The following is a 19,492-nucleotide window of genomic DNA, read 5'->3' on the forward strand; positions in this document are numbered from 1 at the left end:
AGATACATTAAATCTAATTTATCAAACCAATATAACTCTCTCTCTTTCTTTCTGCGCATTGCATCACTCCTGGATGACCTCCGTTCCAGGTTGCCCATGGCATCGCGACCTCTGAATGAGGTCGGGAACGCCATGGACAACTTTGGTCATCGAGGTTTGCAATTTTCCATGGTAACCCCAGCCGAGGCCGACGGGAGATCGTAGGGGGAGGCCGGAAGGGCGAGTGCACTAGCAGGGCTGACCGCGGATTTGCATCGAGATTTTGGCCAAGTCGATGTAGGTGAGTTGAGGCTAGATTTTGGCAGAGCCGATGGAGCACCATTGTAACTTTGACTCTTCAGCAACTTATGTTGGTCAGTTTATATATTTTCAGGGGAAAAGCATATTACATGACCATTTGGATACTAAAACGGAGGTACCATGAAAATGGAACTTTTTTCTCTTTTTGGTTTTTTTTTAAAAGTTGTTTTAGCGACTCAGATTCGTGCATATATGCCTAGTTCCGTAGAATCGAGATGGCGAGACCGTCTAGATCTCTCCTTTCGGCGTAGCAGTTCGACTATCTATGTGCACTTCACCTCTATCTCTCAAACCCGCGAGCTAGTTTCACTGATTCTCTACCTTATTCCTAATTTCTCCCTTATGAAAAGCATACCAGAAAGCGACTTGAGTCGGACTGAGTTTTAGGGCTTCACGAATACTTGGATTATGATCCGTGACCAACATAAATCACGCGGTGGATTTGCAATGTTTGGGCCTACGAGTTAGACAACTTAAATAGCACCAAACTACCACCTTAACTCTCATCATTCTACGGTTGATGGTGGAGGTGGAAAAGGCAATAATTTCATCAATCATAGACATAGTACATCTATGATTAGCCTTCAAATGCCATTGACCCACCATTCATGTCCAAAACATTCACTCTTTCTAAGAAGCCTTGATTTCATTATGAGATGGTGGAGTTAATTCGCGTTTGCAAGTTGTCAATTTCAGCTCTCTCTGACCTAAGCTACTTCCATGATGGAACCAGCTAATTCTTTATTAATCAGGGTTGCTCGAGCGGTACACGTGTTCGTCTTCCTCGTTCGAGACACGGGTTCGAATCATTACGCTTTCGCGTTCTCTTGGGGCCGCCCTAAGAGCATAGACATATGTGGCTCGAGCAATCATCCGGTGCTCATGTGGGACGGGATAGTGTCACGCCCCAATGCAGAGATTACTCGAATACTCGGCAAGTCTCGGATACCCATTGACATTACAAAAAGGACTAATTTTTTCTTAAACACGGTTCGTAAGTTGATTTTATTTCACACCCACTACAATTTAACGTTCAGATTCTCTCTCATGCACTCAGAATTTAGGTTGTAATTAATCAACAATCGTGACTTTCACGTGGTCGAGATGAAGTTGTCTTGTGATTGGCACCGTAGGGTTTCCCTAAATTTGGAGCAAGCCTTGCATAGATGCAGCCACATTTCTCATGCGCTCTCACATGGCTTTAGGCTAGTAGCCTTGTGCGCAAGAGAAAACTTAGGGAATCGAGCAATTATTTGCTAGATCAAGACTTCATATGATCCCCTATCATTATTATTAGAATGGACAACAATAATGTGCATATGTTGCACGAGTGCCAATTGATGAAGACGAAAGTTGCTCTGATACCGAATAATGCGTAATAGATAGGGGAAAATGACACAAACAGTCCATGAACTTTGACCCAATGTGCAATTTGGTCCCTGAACTTTTAATTTATTCAATGTAGTCCCTGAACTTTAGCCTGATATTCAATTTGGTCCCTGAACTTTTAATTTGTTCAATGTGGTCCCTGAACTTTTAGTATGTGTTCAATTTAGTCCCTGAGCTATTTGAAAATGTTCAATGTAGTCCTTCTATTAATTCAAGTGCAAGGACTACATTGAACATTTTCATATAGTCCATGGACTAAATTGAACATGTGCTAAAAGTTCAGGGACCACATTGAACAGATTAAAAGTTCAAGGACCAAATTGAACATTAGGCTAAAGTTCAGGGACTACATTGAATAAATTAAAAGTTCAGGGACCAAATTGCACATTGGGTCAAAGTTCAGGGACTGTTTGTGTCATTATCCCTAATAGATATTGCTTCGGTGCTGTGGTGTAGAACGGAACAAGAATTGATAATAATTGACGAAGAGACAAAGAACTCGCTCCGATACCAGATGGTGAAGTATGAATCCAACTCCGACACCAATTGATGGAGAAGGGAAGCGCGTAGCACGATAGATTTGGAATCGTTGAAAAGGAGGAAAATGGTGGAACGCCGAGCGGGCAATATTTCGACAATCAAACCATCGAGCTTAAGAAACAATTTCGTTCGGGCTTGTACATAATAGGCCATCTAAATAGAGTTCCACGAAGAGAGTAAATATTAACAAGGGCAACGAATCGAGACGAATCTCTTAGAACCTAGACAAAGTTAAGGTAAAGATCAGATTGGCTTCTAGAAAGGTACATTCCGCAATCGAGCCTCTGAACTTTGATTTCAATCGCCACGATGCGCCGAACTCCTAATTTCTTTCCTCGCCGTGGCCTGCGTACTCCAACCGGGAGTACTCCAACATATCTAACTTTTCTAGATGTCGCGTGTTGCCACGATCGGTATCATGTCATGACTCGGCTCGAATTCGGATTAAGGTGCATCGATTAGGAGAGAAACGAGCAAAAAAGGAGACGATGTGCATTGCAAATTTACAATCTCAAAAGAGGGAAACCCTAGGAAGCGTGCACGCAATGGCGATTGGAGAAGAGACAAGGCAAACAATAAGTGAAGGCACATGGGGAGTGGGGGGCTATAAATTTGATAATTTAGAGCAACCTGCCAAATTCTTGGTTCGGTGATCACATGGGCACCATGGATTTAATTTTCTTTCTTTATTATTTTTTTGGATGGATAAGGTGGTTCAAATAGGGAAGAAAAAAAATAAATAATACATGTGATTAAAAGGGAAAAAGCAGCTAAAAAAACAATGCTAAATTATGGTCATTGTGATGCATCTACCATGAACTTTTTTTTTTTGTGATATAAAAACCTCCAAGCTATATTCACCGTAACATATTTACCCTAAACTTAAGCCACAAACTTATGCGACGCGTTTACCCTTCATCATGGTCCCGTCAGATAATTTTTCAGTCAAAACGGCGTCATTTTTATTTCACTTAGGTCACGTGAGCGTGCATGCCAGCAATGTTTGCTTTCCGGCATCGACGTAAGTAGATTTTTAACGGTCCTCATCGACGGAACTTCATGTTTCGCGACGGTACAAGTTTGAGATTTTCGCATCGCAGAGAAAAAATTTAAAATAAATGTATGGCAATGGGCATGATTCGACACTTTTGGTAACTTTTGCCCTGAATGAAAAGTCATGTTATATTCCGACCAAAAAAAGAAAAGTCATGTTATTGACTAGAGAGGTTGAGGATGAGGGAGCAAGACCGTGAATGGGCAGCACATGGGCTTCCACGGCGTCGTGCATGCATGACATGAGGTGACACCGCCGCACGAATCGACGGTGCAACTCGAGAACGATCGGCCTTTCGGCGAATACGTTTGTTTGCTTTTTCTTTTTTTTTTTTGTCAATGATCGATTTTTAAAAAAATTTATTCATTATTTGTTAATACAAATGTTAATAGTAATACCACAAAGAATCCCAGACTGATACACCTGTAATAAATTTACCTCAAACTAATTTGTTGATCACCAAAAACTCTAAACTAGTACATCTATGACAAATTTATCCTTTGTCAGTTTTCATTAAATTTTACCGTTAAATTACTGAGTTGAATGACACGTGGCTTAACGGGTGTACCAATTTAGAGTTTATCCCTCCGTTTCTCACATATTTACCAATTTATGGACGGAAGGTAAATTTGTCGTAAGTGTATCAGTTTGAGATTTTTTGTGGTCAAAAAATCAGTTCAGAGTAAATTTGTAACAGGTTTACCGGTTTGAATATTTGTGGTATTAACCCTTAATACAATATGAGTGGTCTAACTAGTCAATTTAGTTGATAATTCATGGAAAACAAAGTGAATTGCGCGGCCATACCGAGTTCGACTTTCGTTCTTTTTAAGTAACATTTGCTAATCGTAAAAAATATAAATTAAACGTGGACAAATTAAATACAAAAACTATTTATACTTTGTTCAATAAATATTAGAGATAATCTTTGAATGATTATTTGTTAAGTTTACCTGCGGTGTAACAAAAAAAAAAGCATACACATATATGTCCTGAACTTAGGGTGCGTTTATTTCGCGAAAAATGAATAAATAAAATCGCTTGCATAATAAATTAATAAAAAAATATCTTCATTATTCACGAAAATGTTTATACATAAATTATTATTGATAATGAAAACATTGACATAAATATTAGGGGTGTGCAAAACGGACCACTCAAATCGAGAATCGCCCAGACTGGACCAAACCGATCGATGTGGTATGGTTCCCGATTCCAAGGGGGGAACCGGACCGACTACATATACTTTTTTAAATTTTTTTCCATCAAAAAAATTAATAAAATGTGAACTAAACCGCAAGTAAACTTCATTTACATAAATTCACTGGCAAAAATTAGTAAAATGCAAACTAAATCCTAAGTGACCGGTTCCATTGGTCCGGTGTTCCCGATCCTAGGTCTCCGGTTTTGAGAACTGGAGCGAGAACCGATCGACCTTAATAAATACGGGCGATTTGTTCCGTTCATTTTTTTTTTTCGAAACGAACTTAATTATTTCATGGACCCCATCATGCATGGTGACTAATAATAAGTGAACTCTTGTGGAGCGACGATAAGCCGGTGGGGGATTGCTAGTCTCTAGGCGCGCGGTTACATCTCAAACGCGTCGTTCGGGTTTCCGGCCTCTTTCTTTTACCCCATATTTCCAGGCCAAATCCCAGCAAAAATCTGTGAAAATATATAGTGAATCTCCCACTTGAAAGATAAATTGACCCGTCGCTAGATATCGCGTCCCCGGAAGTTGACGTGGCATCGGAAATTACTGACGGGGTGGCCGGACGGAGGTACAAAATCGTGGTGGCGGCGCCCTGTGGATATTTTGTGGTTTAGATCGACATTCAATGAATCTCGATCGTTTAACGGATCCGGATCTTGACGTTTATGATTTTATTGTTTTTCCGGCGAAATCTACGGAGGCACGGTGCGCAAGAAAAGCCGTAGGCGCAGGCATAAAGTACGCAAATCGAAAGGCCATAGGGCAGGAAAGGTGAATTGATGCCATTTCTCGCGAACTAATGCCCTCCTTAGCCGTCCATATTGAGGGCTCGGTCCGTTTCGGCGAGGAGAAGAGAGCGAGAAGAAGAGAGATGCGCGATCCTAGAAATCGAGACATTCGAGGTTCTTTGAATTGAGTTCGCTTTTGCCCCCCGAACCGACGCTCAGGATCCCGAACCGACGATCTCGAGCAATCCGGTCGGCACGGATGGAAAACTTAGGGATGATCATTTTGGTCTTCCAAGTAAAACTCAAGGGTGTAATGGTTGCGAAAGTTGTAAGTGAACGATGTCTAGCGTTTGATTTAGGAAGGACCAAAGCAAGTGGAAGTTCGCGCATCGATGCTTTTCGAAAGCAGGATATGGAACCCTTTTTTTTACAGATTAAAGTCAGGATGCTTCCTAGCATTTGCAGGTGCAAATGCCCATGCCCGCCGTATCATCTCTCCGTATTTCCCGTCATCGAGCGGTTCGCCGGACCCCGTGCCTTAACTTCGCTGCTCGGTGCACGGATCCCCGTTCCCATTTCGCAGCCCCCGCGAATTCAATCGACCGAGCGGATCGAGCCGTCGTACGCCTGATCACGACCCGGGGAGACCGGTCACGGGCCTTGCGCTCCCGACCCGAATGCCACGAGGCGACGGCGGGCCGCCAAGCTCGGGCACTATTGTGGAGCAGCAGGCTCTCATGTTGGGCCTAAATGTCATCTTGATGACAATCTCGTTGGTCTCCGGCCACCCTAAGCAATTAAGCATGCATGGGTCGATGCTGGCCCACCCCCTTGGCCATCCCGCCCCACCCCCCACACTGCCCAAAAAATTATAAAAAAAAATTTATTTGTCAAAAAAATGATGAAAAAAAAAAATAAACTTATTATCGAAGAAACTAAATCCCCATACCGACATTAAATGAAAAAAAGAAGAAGAAGAAGCAAAAGTAGACAAAGCGTAGCCAAAAAGAAAATAAAAAATTAGCAACATAGGTAGATCTGCGAGGAGAAAAAGGAAGGGATCATTAATAACTGGAAAAATGACACGGTCAATCTCATTTAACTTTAGTCGAACGTCCGTAATATGGTCCCCGAACTTTTAATCTGCTCAATTTAGACTCTGGACTCTAGCTCGGTCTTCAATACGGTCCCCGTACTTTTACTTTTTCAACGCGGTCCCGGAACTTTAATCGAACATTTTCAATATAGTTCGGGGATTACATTGAACTTGTATCAAAAGTTCAAATACCACGTTGAATAAATTAAAAGTTGAGACATCACGTTACGTATCGAGCCAAAGTTAATAGCCTGGCGGCCCTCGCCATAAGTAGCCCCCCCACCACCTCCTCCCTCCAGCTTCCCCACTCGCTTCTCTCTCGCTCGCTCTGCCCTCGCGCGTGTGTGAACAGAGGGGAAGGCAAATGGCTCGTGCGATCGCGCTCTGCGCCGCCGCCGCCCTCCTCTCCCTCCTCGCGGCGGCGACCGCCCGGATCCCCGGCGCCTACACCGGCGGCGCCTGGCAGAGCGGCCACGCCACCTTCTACGGCGGCAGCGACGCCTCCGGCACCATGGGTACGCCTTCACAGTCCTCGGGAGGAGTTCCGAGCAATTCTGGGTTCCTCCCCCGGCGCCGTCTCGTCTTTTGTTTTTAAGGAAGAGAGAGAGAGGGAAGAAAGAGAGTTTTAACGCGTACGCATTGTGTTGTGGCAGGCGGGGCTTGCGGGTACGGGGACCTGTACAGCCAGGGGTACGGGGTGAACACGGCGGCGCTGAGCACGGCGCTGTTCAACGAGGGGCTGAGCTGCGGGGCGTGCTTCGAGATCCGGTGCGCCGACGACCCGCGCTGGTGCAACCCGGGGAGCCCGGCCGTCACGGTGACGGCCACCAACTTCTGCCCGCCCAACCTCGCCCTCCCCGGCGACGACGGCGGGTGGTGCAACCCGCCTCGCCCCCACTTCGACCTCGCCATGCCCATGTTCCTCAAGATCGCCCAGTACCGCGCCGGCATCGTCCCCGTCACCTTCCGCCGGTCAGCCCCTCCCTCCCTCCCTCCGTTTTTCCCCGCGCGACGAGCGCGGCGCCGGCGGTGGTCGGCGACGGGCCCTCCCCTTTTCCGTTCCCCGCCCCTTCCGGGTCGGACGACGCGGGCATGGGCCTTCCCGGGTCGGCCCGAGGGGCTGGGCCCATTGGGCTTCTCGGGCCCGAGGGCACTCTCGTCATTTTTCTTCTCTCCCTTTTTTTTTGAAAATTTTTACAGCCCCGAGTCACCTCCGACTCAGTTAATGTAAACCAATTAACTTTTTTATAATTCGAAAAAAAAAAAGAAGGAATTAAAATGGGTTTTTGACCGGGAAACCGGGGTGGGCCGTGACACCGGGTCGGATCACGCCGCCCGATGCGTGACGTCGACGGAAATCGAGCCACGTTTCCCGCCTTTTCCTTACCGGTTCTACCGGTCGGACTTCAACGGTCGCTGCATTGTTTAGTAATTTCTGCGTTTGATTATTTGTAATTTTGTTTTTTTGTTTTTTGTTTTTTTTTGGTCCGGCAGGGTGCCGTGCAGGAAGCGAGGAGGGATCCGGTTCACGATCAACGGCTTCCGCTACTTCAACCTGGTGCTGGTCACCAACGTGGCCGGCGCGGGCGACGTGGTGCGGGTGAGCGTGAAGGGGACGCGGACCGGGTGGATGGGCATGAGCCGCAACTGGGGCCAGAACTGGCAGTCCGACGCCGTCCTCGCCGGGCAGGCCCTCTCGTTCCGCGTCGCCGGCAGCGACCGGCGCACCTCCACCTCGTGGAACGTCGCCCCCGCCAACTGGCGGTTCGGCCAGACATTCTCGGGCAAGAACTTCCGGGTCTGAGCTCACCCCGGGGAAAGCTTTTCGAATCGGAATATATATCTCCCCCTCCCGCCTTCCGTTTTTTTCCCAAATTTTTCCCTGGGAAAATTTTGGAAGTGGGAAAATTTATGGATAGGGCTAAAACTTTAGTAGTTTGTGTAAAAGGGTTTGAATTTGGGGGGTAATTCATATAGGAATATTCTCAATTTGAAGAATTTATATGATATATATATGTGTATATATATGTGTGTGTTTTTTTTGACGTTGTGATTTGTCTATGTTTGCCACTTCTTTTATCCATAGAAGATTTGTGCAGTTTGATGATACGTCGATGGGATATAATTAGGTCGGAAAAAAGCTTGTGACTTGCCGTGCCATCGTGTCACCAACGATGACAAGCGATAAGGGGGTCGAATAGCGTGCGGTGATTGGTCGCCGGCCGGAATTCGTCTCCGGGCATGAACGGCGTCGAAAATAGTTTGTCGTTGATGAATAGCGTGCGGTGATTGGTCGCTGGCCGGAATTCGTCTCCGGGCATGAGCAGCGTCGAAAATAGTTTGTCCGAAACGACGGCTCAGTAACTCGTCTAGCAATCCGGCTGTGTTCTACGCAAACTTAGAAGGAGCAGTCGAGGTAGGTGTCGATCAATCAGGGATTGTGCATTTATTTATGAATAACACGGTATAAGATCTTGCCGGTTCGATGTGGAATCTGAGATATCGCAGCTCAACGACCCGTTACGCGCTCGCGATTGCCCCGGAATTGAATTCCAATAGCAAGTTTGATGAAGTTCTTTGGCAAATATGGAAGATCCCTGTTACGCTAACCACCCTGCCTTAGTCTCGGCATGCGCGTCGCGACCGTTCTTCTCACGCCCTTAATTACGATCTTCGAAGATGTCGAAATCGTTTAGCCGATTCAGTTAGCTCCGTCTCTTGAACTACACGGGCTTCCGTGTTTCGGCAAATCCCCAGTTTCGAGTCGAGCACGGAGGTTGGGCGCATCGTCGCGCCGCGTAAAATGAATTTGATGGGGTACTTTTCTGTGTTAGCATTCTTATTTTCTTTCGGGTGAATTCCCTCAAGAACCCCAAACTTTAGATCAAGTCCCAAATCTGCCCCGAACCTTTTTTTTGTCTCGAAAAAAACCCCAAACTTTAATTTCAGTCTCAAATCTGCCCCGAATTTTGTTTTGTGTAAAAAAAAATCAGCAAATTTCAATTTCTTTTTAAAAATATACCCCCGTGATCCAATCCCAACTTGACGTGGCACTTTCACGTCGATAACAAATTAACATTAGCAAAGTAATGGGGCGATATGTACGGACCGACGTCCCATTTCCACTTCGATAACAAATCCAACCCAATAAAAATTGCTGAAATTCTCCAAAATAAAACCATTCTAAGATATGAAAGTTATGAACGATAACAAATCCACCCAAAAAAAATTTAATTTAAAAAAAAAACCTAATTTTTAGGTTTAATCTAAATTTGCTCAGAACTTTTCTTTGTCTAAAAAAAAGCCCCATTACTTTATTGATGTGGATTTGTTATCGACGTGGAAGTACCACGTCAAGTTGGGACGGGATCACGAGTTATATTTTTGAAAATAAATTGAATTTTGGTGATTTTTTTACACAAAATAAGATTCGGGGCAGATTTCGAACTTGACTTAAAGTTTTGAATTTTTTCCAAGATAAAAAAAAGTTCGGAACGGATTTGGACTTTAACATAAAGTTGGGATTTTTTTAGGAAATTAGGCCTTTTCTTCTTGATAAGTTCTACGATTCCTTCCTGGCTTACTTTTAGCAGGCCGGTGCTGAGTTGAGCATCCCGGGAGGAAATTACCAAAAGCCCCCCCCCCCCCACAAAAGGGAGAAAGCCATATCTTCTTTTGTTTCCAAGGAAAAAAAGCTGGGGGGGTCTATCTACTTTTCTTCTTATCTTATCATCAAATTAGACTTTCGGCATGCATGAAAAGTCTTTGCTTCAAGTGGTAAAAAATGCAAAAGGGAAAATGTTAAATAAACTAAGGAAAATGGGGTTAATGGCACGAAAAAACTCCAAACTTGACAAATTTACAATTTCCATTAAATTTTACTATTAAATTGCTAAGTTGGATGACACGTGACAGTTGACAGGTGTACCAATTTGGGACCGGTTTATGGTTTTTCGTGATATTAATCCAATTTAATAGAAATTAACGGAGGATAAATTTATCACGAATGTGCCGGCTTGAGGTTTTTGCTGGTCAAAAAATCAATTTGGGGTAAATTGGTCATCGGCGTACCCGGTTTGGGGTTTTCGATTCTCGAAAAATTAGTTTGGGGTAAATTTGTCACGAGCATTACCAATTTGGGGTTTTTCGTGGTATTAGCTCGAAAAAATATCTAGCTATATTTGTTAGTACGTGCAGCACGGTTGAACTGTCGATATTGAGGTCGACTTTGGTGTCCAACTTGCATACTTATGGAGACCAAATATTCCAGGGATATCATGTTGCCGCCCAAACTTTCCTTTCCAATTGGGGGCAGTGCAGGAATGGGACATTGAGGTCCATGAAGAAAGTTAGAGAGAGAAAGAGAGCGAATTTTGGATATTATTCGAGATATCGATCTTTTTCCCGCTTGAGCTCGCGAATTCTCGACCCTTCCAATTCCATTTGCAAAGCATTTCCGATAGCGCCGATGCCGGAATCTGTGCACGGCCTTCTTTTCCATGTCTATAAATCGCGGCGAAAAAAAAGACAGATTTGAGTTTGATGACTCTTTTGCTTCTGAAGAGGTCTATGAGATGAAAAGAACCTTCACATTGTAGGGCTGAGTCAAGAAAAGGCGTTGTCAAAAAAGCAAACCTTCGCATGGAAGATTTTGACTTTTGCTGACTCCATTCCCACGTCCTCCGATTCAAAAGGTTCACGTCTAAATGACTCGTGAGGCAGCCATGGCGTTTTGAGATGGAAGTGGGATTGCAAAAAGCAAGAAAATTGTCTAAAAAAAGCCTTGAATCTATCATACGACGGCCAATTCGATCATAAACCTTTCAAGTATATCAATTTAGTCCTAAACATTTTGACGATTTGTCAATTTAGTTCTGAACCTTTTTGAAGATTTATTGATCTGGTTCTAAACCTTTGGACGATTTGCAAATAGGTGTCGATCTAGCAAAATACCTAAATAATAGGTTTATGACTGATTTGATAAATCTTCGAAAGGTTTAGAACTGAATTGACATAATTGAAAGATTTGAGACTAAATTGGTAAATCGTCAAAAGGTTCAGGACTAATCGGCACAATTGAAAAGTTTAAGACTGAATTTACCGTCGCACAATAGACGTAGGACTTTTTGGTCTCAAATAAATCCTCTTTGCACGCGAATAGAAATGAAAGTTTGTAATCGAGAGGATACATGGCCCAAAGACCACGACCAGTGTGACAGACACGAAAGGTCAGGGGATAAAAGTACCGGTAGCTCCCGAACTTTTTCCAAATTGAATAGGGGCGGGGGAGCTGCGGCGGTTGCCATAGCCATGGCCGCTCGAGCAGGGTGAGGTTTCTGGCGTCCCTTCCCGGGCTTGAGCCAAGGCTACGCAACCACAGCTTCTTCAGTCTGGGTGTTTTTTTTTTTTTTGTAATGTTCTTTAATCTTCCTTTTTGATGTCCACGTCGGCACGTCACCCTAATTGATCCAGTCAGCGCTGACATGGAATTGACGTGGCATCACAAGTCGGCATTTCCGGTTTGAGGAAAAAAGAATTTCGAGGATCCGATCAAACAAATTAAAAGGTTCCAAAACTACCGGAACCTTGGTGAAATTATCCACCTTCTCATCCTTGCAGACTTACAAGTGATAGATGGCCAAAACCATGACTTTTGATGCAGGTCGTCCGCCTCTCAGACGGTGCATCACCACGCAGAGACTCCAAGATTCAACTGGCAAAAACCGGACTACACCGACAGCCCCGGCGTGGCGGCGAGCAGAAAATTCTCGAGTGAATCGTAGCGACATCCTCAGACGATTTTCTACTGGAAAGGGAGGCGGAAAGAAGCGTGAGCTCAATTATGTTAACAGACCGACGGAACAAATCGACTATGGCAAAACTACAACAATGTTCCTCCACCACCGCGCGTTCGGAAACTCTTGCTTACATCGACAAATCAAAAGGCAGCACCTAGTACACTAAGCCTAGACAACTACTGTACAATGCTCAAACGGCAGAAGGCACACACAAACTACATGCCCTGAACTCAGAAAGAGAAAAGAATAACATCAAGAACACACTGGCAGTGGCGCTCCATCTCTAAGCATAAAGAGGGGAAGCAGAAGGCCGCGGGTATGCAGCAGCAGACACTTCCTCCGTGCGGCTTCTACAGGCTCTTGGGGCAGCATTTGAACTTCTGCGACCGGCTGACCGCCGATCCTTGTGAGTACCCCTCGTGCCCTTCGACACCTGAAGCTGCTCTAGGGACGTCACGATTTCGTCCATGGTGGGCCTTATCCGGGGTTCTGTGGCTATGCACTGAAGTGCGAGGAACGCCGCCTTTTGGGCTTGATCCATAGAGTACTGACCTTCGAGACGGGAATCGATGACGCGGAATATTCTTCGCTTGTTTGTGAGGTATGGCTTTGCCCACTCCACAAGGTTGTGTTGCCCGGCTGGTCGGTTCTTGTCTATTGCTCGTTGGCCAGATAGCATTTCCAGAAGAACGACACCAAAGCCATAGACATCGCTTTTGGGAGTCAAATGGCCTTCAATTGAAAAGTGAGATTAAAATCAGAAACCAGCCACATCTCTTCTAGCTTTTGCTTAAGAATCTTGAAAGACAAAGCAAAAAGTAGTAGAGAAGTCGACCAAAGGCATTATGAGGATTTGAGCCAACTTTTGACAGTCCCATGGCAGGTTAAAACTGATTAAAGAATACGTCAATTGACAGGAAGACTTCCTTCAACATGAAAATGAAATATCTAACCGCTCCAAAGAACAGGAGCGAATCTGATTATAAGGATCTATAGCCACTTGCATGAGGGATTATGATCATGCTAAGCAGTACCTGTGGCAAGATACTCTGGAGCAGCATAACCATAAGTTCCCATGACCCGAGTAGATACATGACTCTTGTCACCAGTCGGCCCGTCCCTGGCCAACCCGAAATCAGAAAGTTTTGCATTGTAGTTCTGAAAAGAAAGGCCAAATGGCATTAATAACCGTAAGATAGTGATGAACCAAAACTATGCACTTCAACCAAGATACAGAGACAAAGGTATTAAATTGCAAATGACAGCATCATCACATACCGAATCAAGCAATATATTTGACGTCTTGAAGTCACGATAAATAACTTTTGGTTCGGCATTGTGAAGAAAGGCAAGCCCCTTAGCTGCAGCAAGGGCAACTTTCATCCGCACGGTCCATGAAAGTGGCTGGAAGTATGTCCCTCCTGTTTCAAGCAATGATATATAATGAGAAAAGGCAAGTAGATATTCGCTTCTCAACAAGGGAAAAAGGGACAACGGAAAAAACAACAGTAACTAAAACGGTTGAGGTTGAAAAAGAAAAGCAAGCCAAGACCATGGAAGATACTCACTCCTGAATAGGTGATTTTCCATGCTTCCCTTGGACATGAACTCGTACACCAAAAGCCGCTGCTCATCCTCTAAGCAGAATCCTATCAGCTTCACAAGATTAGGATGATGCAGCTGTCCTAAGTAATTGATTTCGGCCTGCATATTCCAAAATCACACAGAAAATTAGACTTTACCACTATGAATCCATGTCATTGTGGGCTTGCTTGCACTATGATATCAAGATTGTGGGGACAAAGATTATCCTTCAATGGTCATAATTCTTCCAAATTCAAATGATTGAAAAAAGGGTCTTGTTAACGAGTGCTTTCAGAGTCCTGGTTAACCACACTTAAGCTCCATTTGTTTCGCAAATAATGAATGATTTGGAAAACATTTTCCTAAAAATAATCGCTTGTATTGTTTCAAATTCATTATCAACAACAATTTATGTCTAAAGATCTTCGTGGATGATGAAAATATATTTTGTTCATTCATTTTTGTAAGCGATACAAGCGATCATTTACAGGAAAATAATTTTTCAATCATTCATTTTTTGCTAAACAAATGCAGTCTTAATAAGCAAATGTTTCCATTTCAAACACATGGATTACATTCTGACAGAGACAAATACGCCGATTACACTTGACAAGAAAAAGACAATGCCTTGAAGATGACAAACTTTCTTTGTTGAGGTGTTTAACAACTGCCCTGGAGGCATTTGTTACTAAAATTCCTAAAAAGAAAAACCTTAATAAAACTCACAGGAGTCTGCGTGAATTAGAAACTGGAAAGGAGGATTGCACCGTAGAAACAAAAGCTTCATAAGGTTATGAGAAGGAGATAATACTTACCAACCATTCACGGTGTCCCTGGAACCCTTCTTGGTTTAGCCTCTTTACCGCAACAATCATGCCGGTCCCAGGCCTGGCAGGAGCCAACGTTTGCTCATCGATCCACCCCTTGAAAACTGCCCCGAAACCACCTTCTCCGAGCACACTGTCTGGGCGAAAGTTTCTCGTAACCGTTCTCAGTTCGCTGAAACTGAATTTCTTCAAATTAGAAGACTGAAGGATTTCACCCTCGCTTCGGGGAGTCTGAGGTCCAGAAGCAGAAGAGATTCTGCCGCTCAAGTCGTTCCCATCATGGCTGACATTTTTAGAGTTCACCCCTGCTCATACATCATTTCCAAGCATCAACTCAGTAAGTCTACGACAAAAACGAAGGTTCCATTTTGTATATTTGAGTTTGGGACCATGGCAGACTAATTCCTTAGTCCAAGTTAATGTGTATCCACAATGCTTAAATGCGGGATGGCAATGAGCCTGACACGCACGTAGTCTCCTTCCACGAAACAACATAGTCTTTCAGCCCGGTTTTGTATCTTTCATGCCCAAATTAACTAATCATTCCAAGTATAGATTCTCATTATCTAAATGAATTTATTCATGAAAGTAGGATCCGTAGGGCACTACCGCCGGCAAGACATTTTATAAAATTCAAATCCAAGTCCAAAGGGAATTCTTTACCATCCTTCCCTTCTATTTTGGAAGATCCAAATCTCATTCTAAATTAACGAGTGGAAATCTACACCACGCGTTTGCCGAGGTCATTTATTTGCTCTAGCTGGGATCACATATTCAACACCTCTTAGACCTGACATTAGCAACTTCAGCATCGGCCACTACCCATAAATCATAACAGCCAAATCTTACGCAATTTGTGTCAAACAAGAGGATCCTTGACTAAACTCAAGAAAACCAGTGAAAACCCAAGATAGTACCAACCACAGAGCCTACTTCTTTACATGATTAACCAAGATAAGCTCAGAAACCAAGTCAAAGTTATTGAGCAAAAACCCAGCAGAAACAAGCTTCCGAAGAAGCTGAACAGATCAGTAGTTAGTTACCTGTGTGATTAGGAGTCTCGGCCTTGATCCTATTGCTCCAACAAACACCCATCAAGAACAAGAAAAGCTTGAATATTCAGCTCCAGCAGACAAACCTTTGTAAAGACAGAGCTATATTATTCTCTCTCCAGGTGCAGAGAATCTGAACAGAACAGCACCAAGTCCGTGAGCTCCCCCTTAAAGGAGATAACTTAAAGATCTCGTGCCGTCTCTCCCAGAACCCAGTAACTCTTCTCAGCCGTGAAGATCGGTGCAAGTTGCTCCAAACAGCAAACCCTCCCCAAGATTCAGACTAATCCTGCGCAGAAACAAGAAAAAGAACAGACCCAACTCTAGGATACCTCCCCCTCTCTCTCTCTCTCTACCCTTTTTGCCTTTCTGGCCATTTTTTTTTGTTTGTGGGGTTCCTGGTTCTTTCGTTTTCGGATTGAGAGGAGAGAGAGAGAGATGGCCCGGCAAGAAAGATCGTGAAGCAGTGGTCTTTTGGGTGTTTCCTAGTAGCCTTTTTGGACCCCCTCTCTGGCCAACCATCGTGAAGGTTTGACTCGGTATATTTGGCTTTCCCCTTGTCGTCTACCGGACAGCCCCCATGATTCCCCAAAACACGAGAGAGATCAATCATACGATGTAAAGAAGATTACATTGAAGATTTCGTTAAAGAGTTGGGAGAGGATCTTGCCAAGAAAAGCATACGAACTTTTTATCATCCGTTGCTCTTTTGGTAACAAGAAAATCCTTTGATGCTACCCGTAGATAAAGATGATACTCCCGTCGTCCTCTTTCGTAACATAAGATGTTGGAATTTTTCGATTGGACTGTTTTCGTGAAAGCTTTTGTCCCGAATGGCTTTCTCCTCTCCTATCTCGGGCCGCTACAGTCAAAACAAGGTATTCTAGTAAGAAAAGAATAGACAACTCGTAGACACGTCTTCCTCGACTTCCTCTCTAACTGTTCGACCGCCCATTCTCGTCTTTAAATACATGGAGCCGAGTACGCACGTGATCAATGGAGAAATTACAACTCCACATGGAAAGCTGGAGACAAAAATGAAGACATTTCGAACCAGCATCCTAGTGGCAAATTCATTTGTCCCGATGAAAACCCGTCATATTGTCGAAACCTTCGAAGCTTGGGCGTCCAAGCATTCGATCTAGGTATAGATTGCGGATTGCCGACGGCGCCTTTACGTCCTCGTCCATATCCTTTTTAGATTCTATCCGGGTTAAACTTAAGTTCCTGTATTTTAGGGTAACGATTAATAATAAATCAGGAACAAGTTTTAGAGAACCAGCAAAGTCTCGCTGGTTCGAAATACACATGCAAAAGTTTTTGTATTTTAGTCGATACAGAACTTCGATCGTCCCCCCCAAAAATGGAAGCTTGCCCTACGCGGACCGAATCACTCCAACTTTCTGATGAGCTTGAAATTATCGCAGAAAGCACGGTCAAAATCGACACTTATGAGAAAATCTTATTCCACACAATAACGGTAAAAAAAAACCAATTTCAATAAATTCTTTATGATTCCAGAACGTTAGAATAGTAAAAGATGGAAGTTCTAATGCTGAAAAAGCTCCTTCGTCAAAATCCCGTGGCGAGACCAAAGTTTCGCACGAAAATTTCACAACATGGAAACTATATAATATACAGTTACTTCAAGGTTTTTCTAGCTCGCCATCGATGACGCTGCCGAGTCTGCGGTTGGCTCGGGTCATCAAGATGGACGCCTCGGAGTCAGGGTCAACGCGGGCCGGCTTGATTATGTTCATTCAACGGTGTGGAAGGGAGAGCTCATGCTGTCTTACCGTGTGCTTGCGTGTGCCGTGGTTGACAAGATGACGTCACCCCTTTCCAATTTTTTCAAGCCGGCCAAAAAGGGGGCGTCGGCCGCCGTGGAAGAAGAGACTACATTTCCTATTTGGGCTCGGCATATTTCGCGGAAAATTCGGCATTTCTGAAAAATATTTTTTAAAAAATCGTTCCCCACACGAGAGTGGCGTTTGGTCCAAATTTGACAAAGAGCGACCGTCGTTGGTAAAGGAAAACTCGCTCTCGTTTTCCTCAAGAAACATGCCGTGTTCATATTTATATAGTGGTTGCACATGTTATATCATCAAATTTTAAATAAATTCAAGCCGAATTAAATTTTCACGGCATAAATACTTTTGTAGATTGTAAACTATGTATTTCTTCCCCTCTTTTATGATTTTTTTTATCCGCGTTTCTTTTCTCTTACGGTTGAAATAAGCAACCCGAGATATGTAAGACGTTATCTACACAATATCGAAGAAAATTACCCTCGTTCAACCGACAAAATAAAAGGGTGAACTCCTCAATTTAGAGAAGCAATAAAAAGTCAATCTCGGGTTCTTTAACATGCAGAAACATGCGGTATTCTTATTTATAGAACGGTTACGCACGTTATATCATCAAATTTTAAATAACTTCATGCCGAATTAAATTTTCATGGCATAAATACTTTTGTAGATTGTAAACAATTTATTTCTTCCCCTCTTTTATGTTTTTTTTTTTTTCATCTGTGTTTCTTTTCTCTTACGATTGAAATAAGCAACCCGATATGTAAGACGTTATCTACACAATATCGAAGAAAATTACCCTCGTTCAACCGACAAAATAAAAGGGTAAACTCCTAAATTTAGAGGAGCAATAAAAAGTCAATCTTGGGTTCTTTAACATGATTCTCTCGTGGTACAAGGGTGTCGATGAACGCATGGTGAATTCAAATGTCAATGCATGCATATCCCGATAACACTGCCGCCGAGAGAGGATGCTCAAGACTTTTTTTTTTCTCTTGGTGTACCACATTGCTAATTTTAGGTATGAATGGATTCTTAAACTTGAGAGTTGGTGGAGTCGTGGCACCGGATTGGGGACCACCAAGGGCTGAGTTTGGGAATGTTTTGACCTTAACACAACGACCTTAATGGAAAGAGACCTGAATTCAAGTCTTTTGATTGATCACGAGTAGTGTTTGGTAATTGGGGTTTCGAACATGATTGTAAATTAGCTTTAGATGGAGGACTATCGTTAAGTCCCCTGTCAAGGGAAAAACATACTTACATATTCATCATTGGACGAGTGACATGTGTATTTGAAATGAGTTTTGTAATCAGATTCTTTCGTAAGTCAACAATTCAATGGCGAAGATATGAATTATTTCTTACACCAACAATGGTTTTTTTGACTGTCTGAATTATTTTGCCATAAGTTTGAATTTTTTATCAGCCAATTTGTGCTCATGAAGCATTTGAAGTAAGATTTTCAAATGCTGCTCATGGTCATCTTGGCCTTTTGAATATACCAAAATATCATCAATGAACACTATCACAAATTGATTAAAAAATGGCTTAAAACATCATTTCTATCATATCCATAAATGTTATGGTGCATTAATCAAACCAAAAGGCATGACTAAAAACTCATAAGTGACCTTACTGGCTTCGAAAAGCCGTCTTAGGAATATCCTTCTTTTTTATCTGTAATTGATGATACCCCGATCTTAAATCAATTTTGGTGAATACTAACGCTCTTTGTAGTTGATCAAATAAATCATCAATCCTAGGCAACAGATACTTATTCTTAATCATAACTTGATTTAATTACCAATAATAAATGCAAAGGCGCATTGACCCATCTTTCTTCTTGACAAACGACACTGGTACACCCCTAAATGATGCACTAAGTCAAATAAAACTTTTGTCAAGTAATTCCTGTAGTTGCACTTTTAACTCTTTCAACTTCGTTAAAGCCATTCGGTATGGAGCTTTAGAAATAGGTTATGTTCCTAGAGCAAGTTCAATAATAAATTCAACTTTATGCTTTCACAGTAATTCGGATAATTCCTCTGGAAAGACATCGCGAAATTCTCGAATAATGAGAATTCTTTCAAGTTGTGC

The 19,492-nt window shown here is 43.1% G+C and overlaps 2 protein-coding genes across 2 annotated transcripts; one reads left to right on the forward strand and one right to left on the reverse strand.

Annotated features, from left to right (window-relative positions):
* The first annotated feature begins 6,642 nt into the window (after positions 1-6,642).
* Positions 6,643-8,242, forward strand: LOC115672277 (expansin-A4). The gene is made up of 3 exons (XM_030594049.2): positions 6,643-6,838; positions 6,977-7,295; positions 7,818-8,242. The coding sequence occupies exons 1-3, from the start codon at positions 6,688-6,690 to the stop codon at positions 8,125-8,127; spliced, it is 780 nt and encodes a 259-aa protein (XP_030449909.1). The 5' UTR covers positions 6,643-6,687; the 3' UTR covers positions 8,128-8,242.
* Positions 8,243-12,163: 3,921 nt separating this feature from the next.
* On the reverse strand, positions 12,164-15,988 carry LOC115672276 (probable serine/threonine-protein kinase PBL11). The gene is made up of 6 exons (XM_030594048.2): positions 15,576-15,988; positions 14,521-14,837; positions 13,690-13,825; positions 13,400-13,542; positions 13,156-13,279; positions 12,164-12,853 (listed from the first exon to the last, which is right to left on the reverse strand). Exons 1-6 carry the CDS (start codon positions 15,625-15,627, stop codon positions 12,405-12,407), a joined length of 1,221 nt encoding a protein of 406 aa, XP_030449908.1. The 5' UTR covers positions 15,628-15,988; the 3' UTR covers positions 12,164-12,404.
* Between the last annotated feature and the right edge of the window lie 3,504 nt (positions 15,989-19,492).

The sequence above is a fragment of the Syzygium oleosum genome, unplaced genomic scaffold, assembly GCF_021117445.2.
Source record: "Syzygium oleosum isolate NSW1041296 unplaced genomic scaffold, Sole_v2.1 Sole_v2.12, whole genome shotgun sequence".
Classification (NCBI taxonomy): domain Eukaryota; kingdom Viridiplantae; phylum Streptophyta; class Magnoliopsida; order Myrtales; family Myrtaceae; genus Syzygium; species Syzygium oleosum.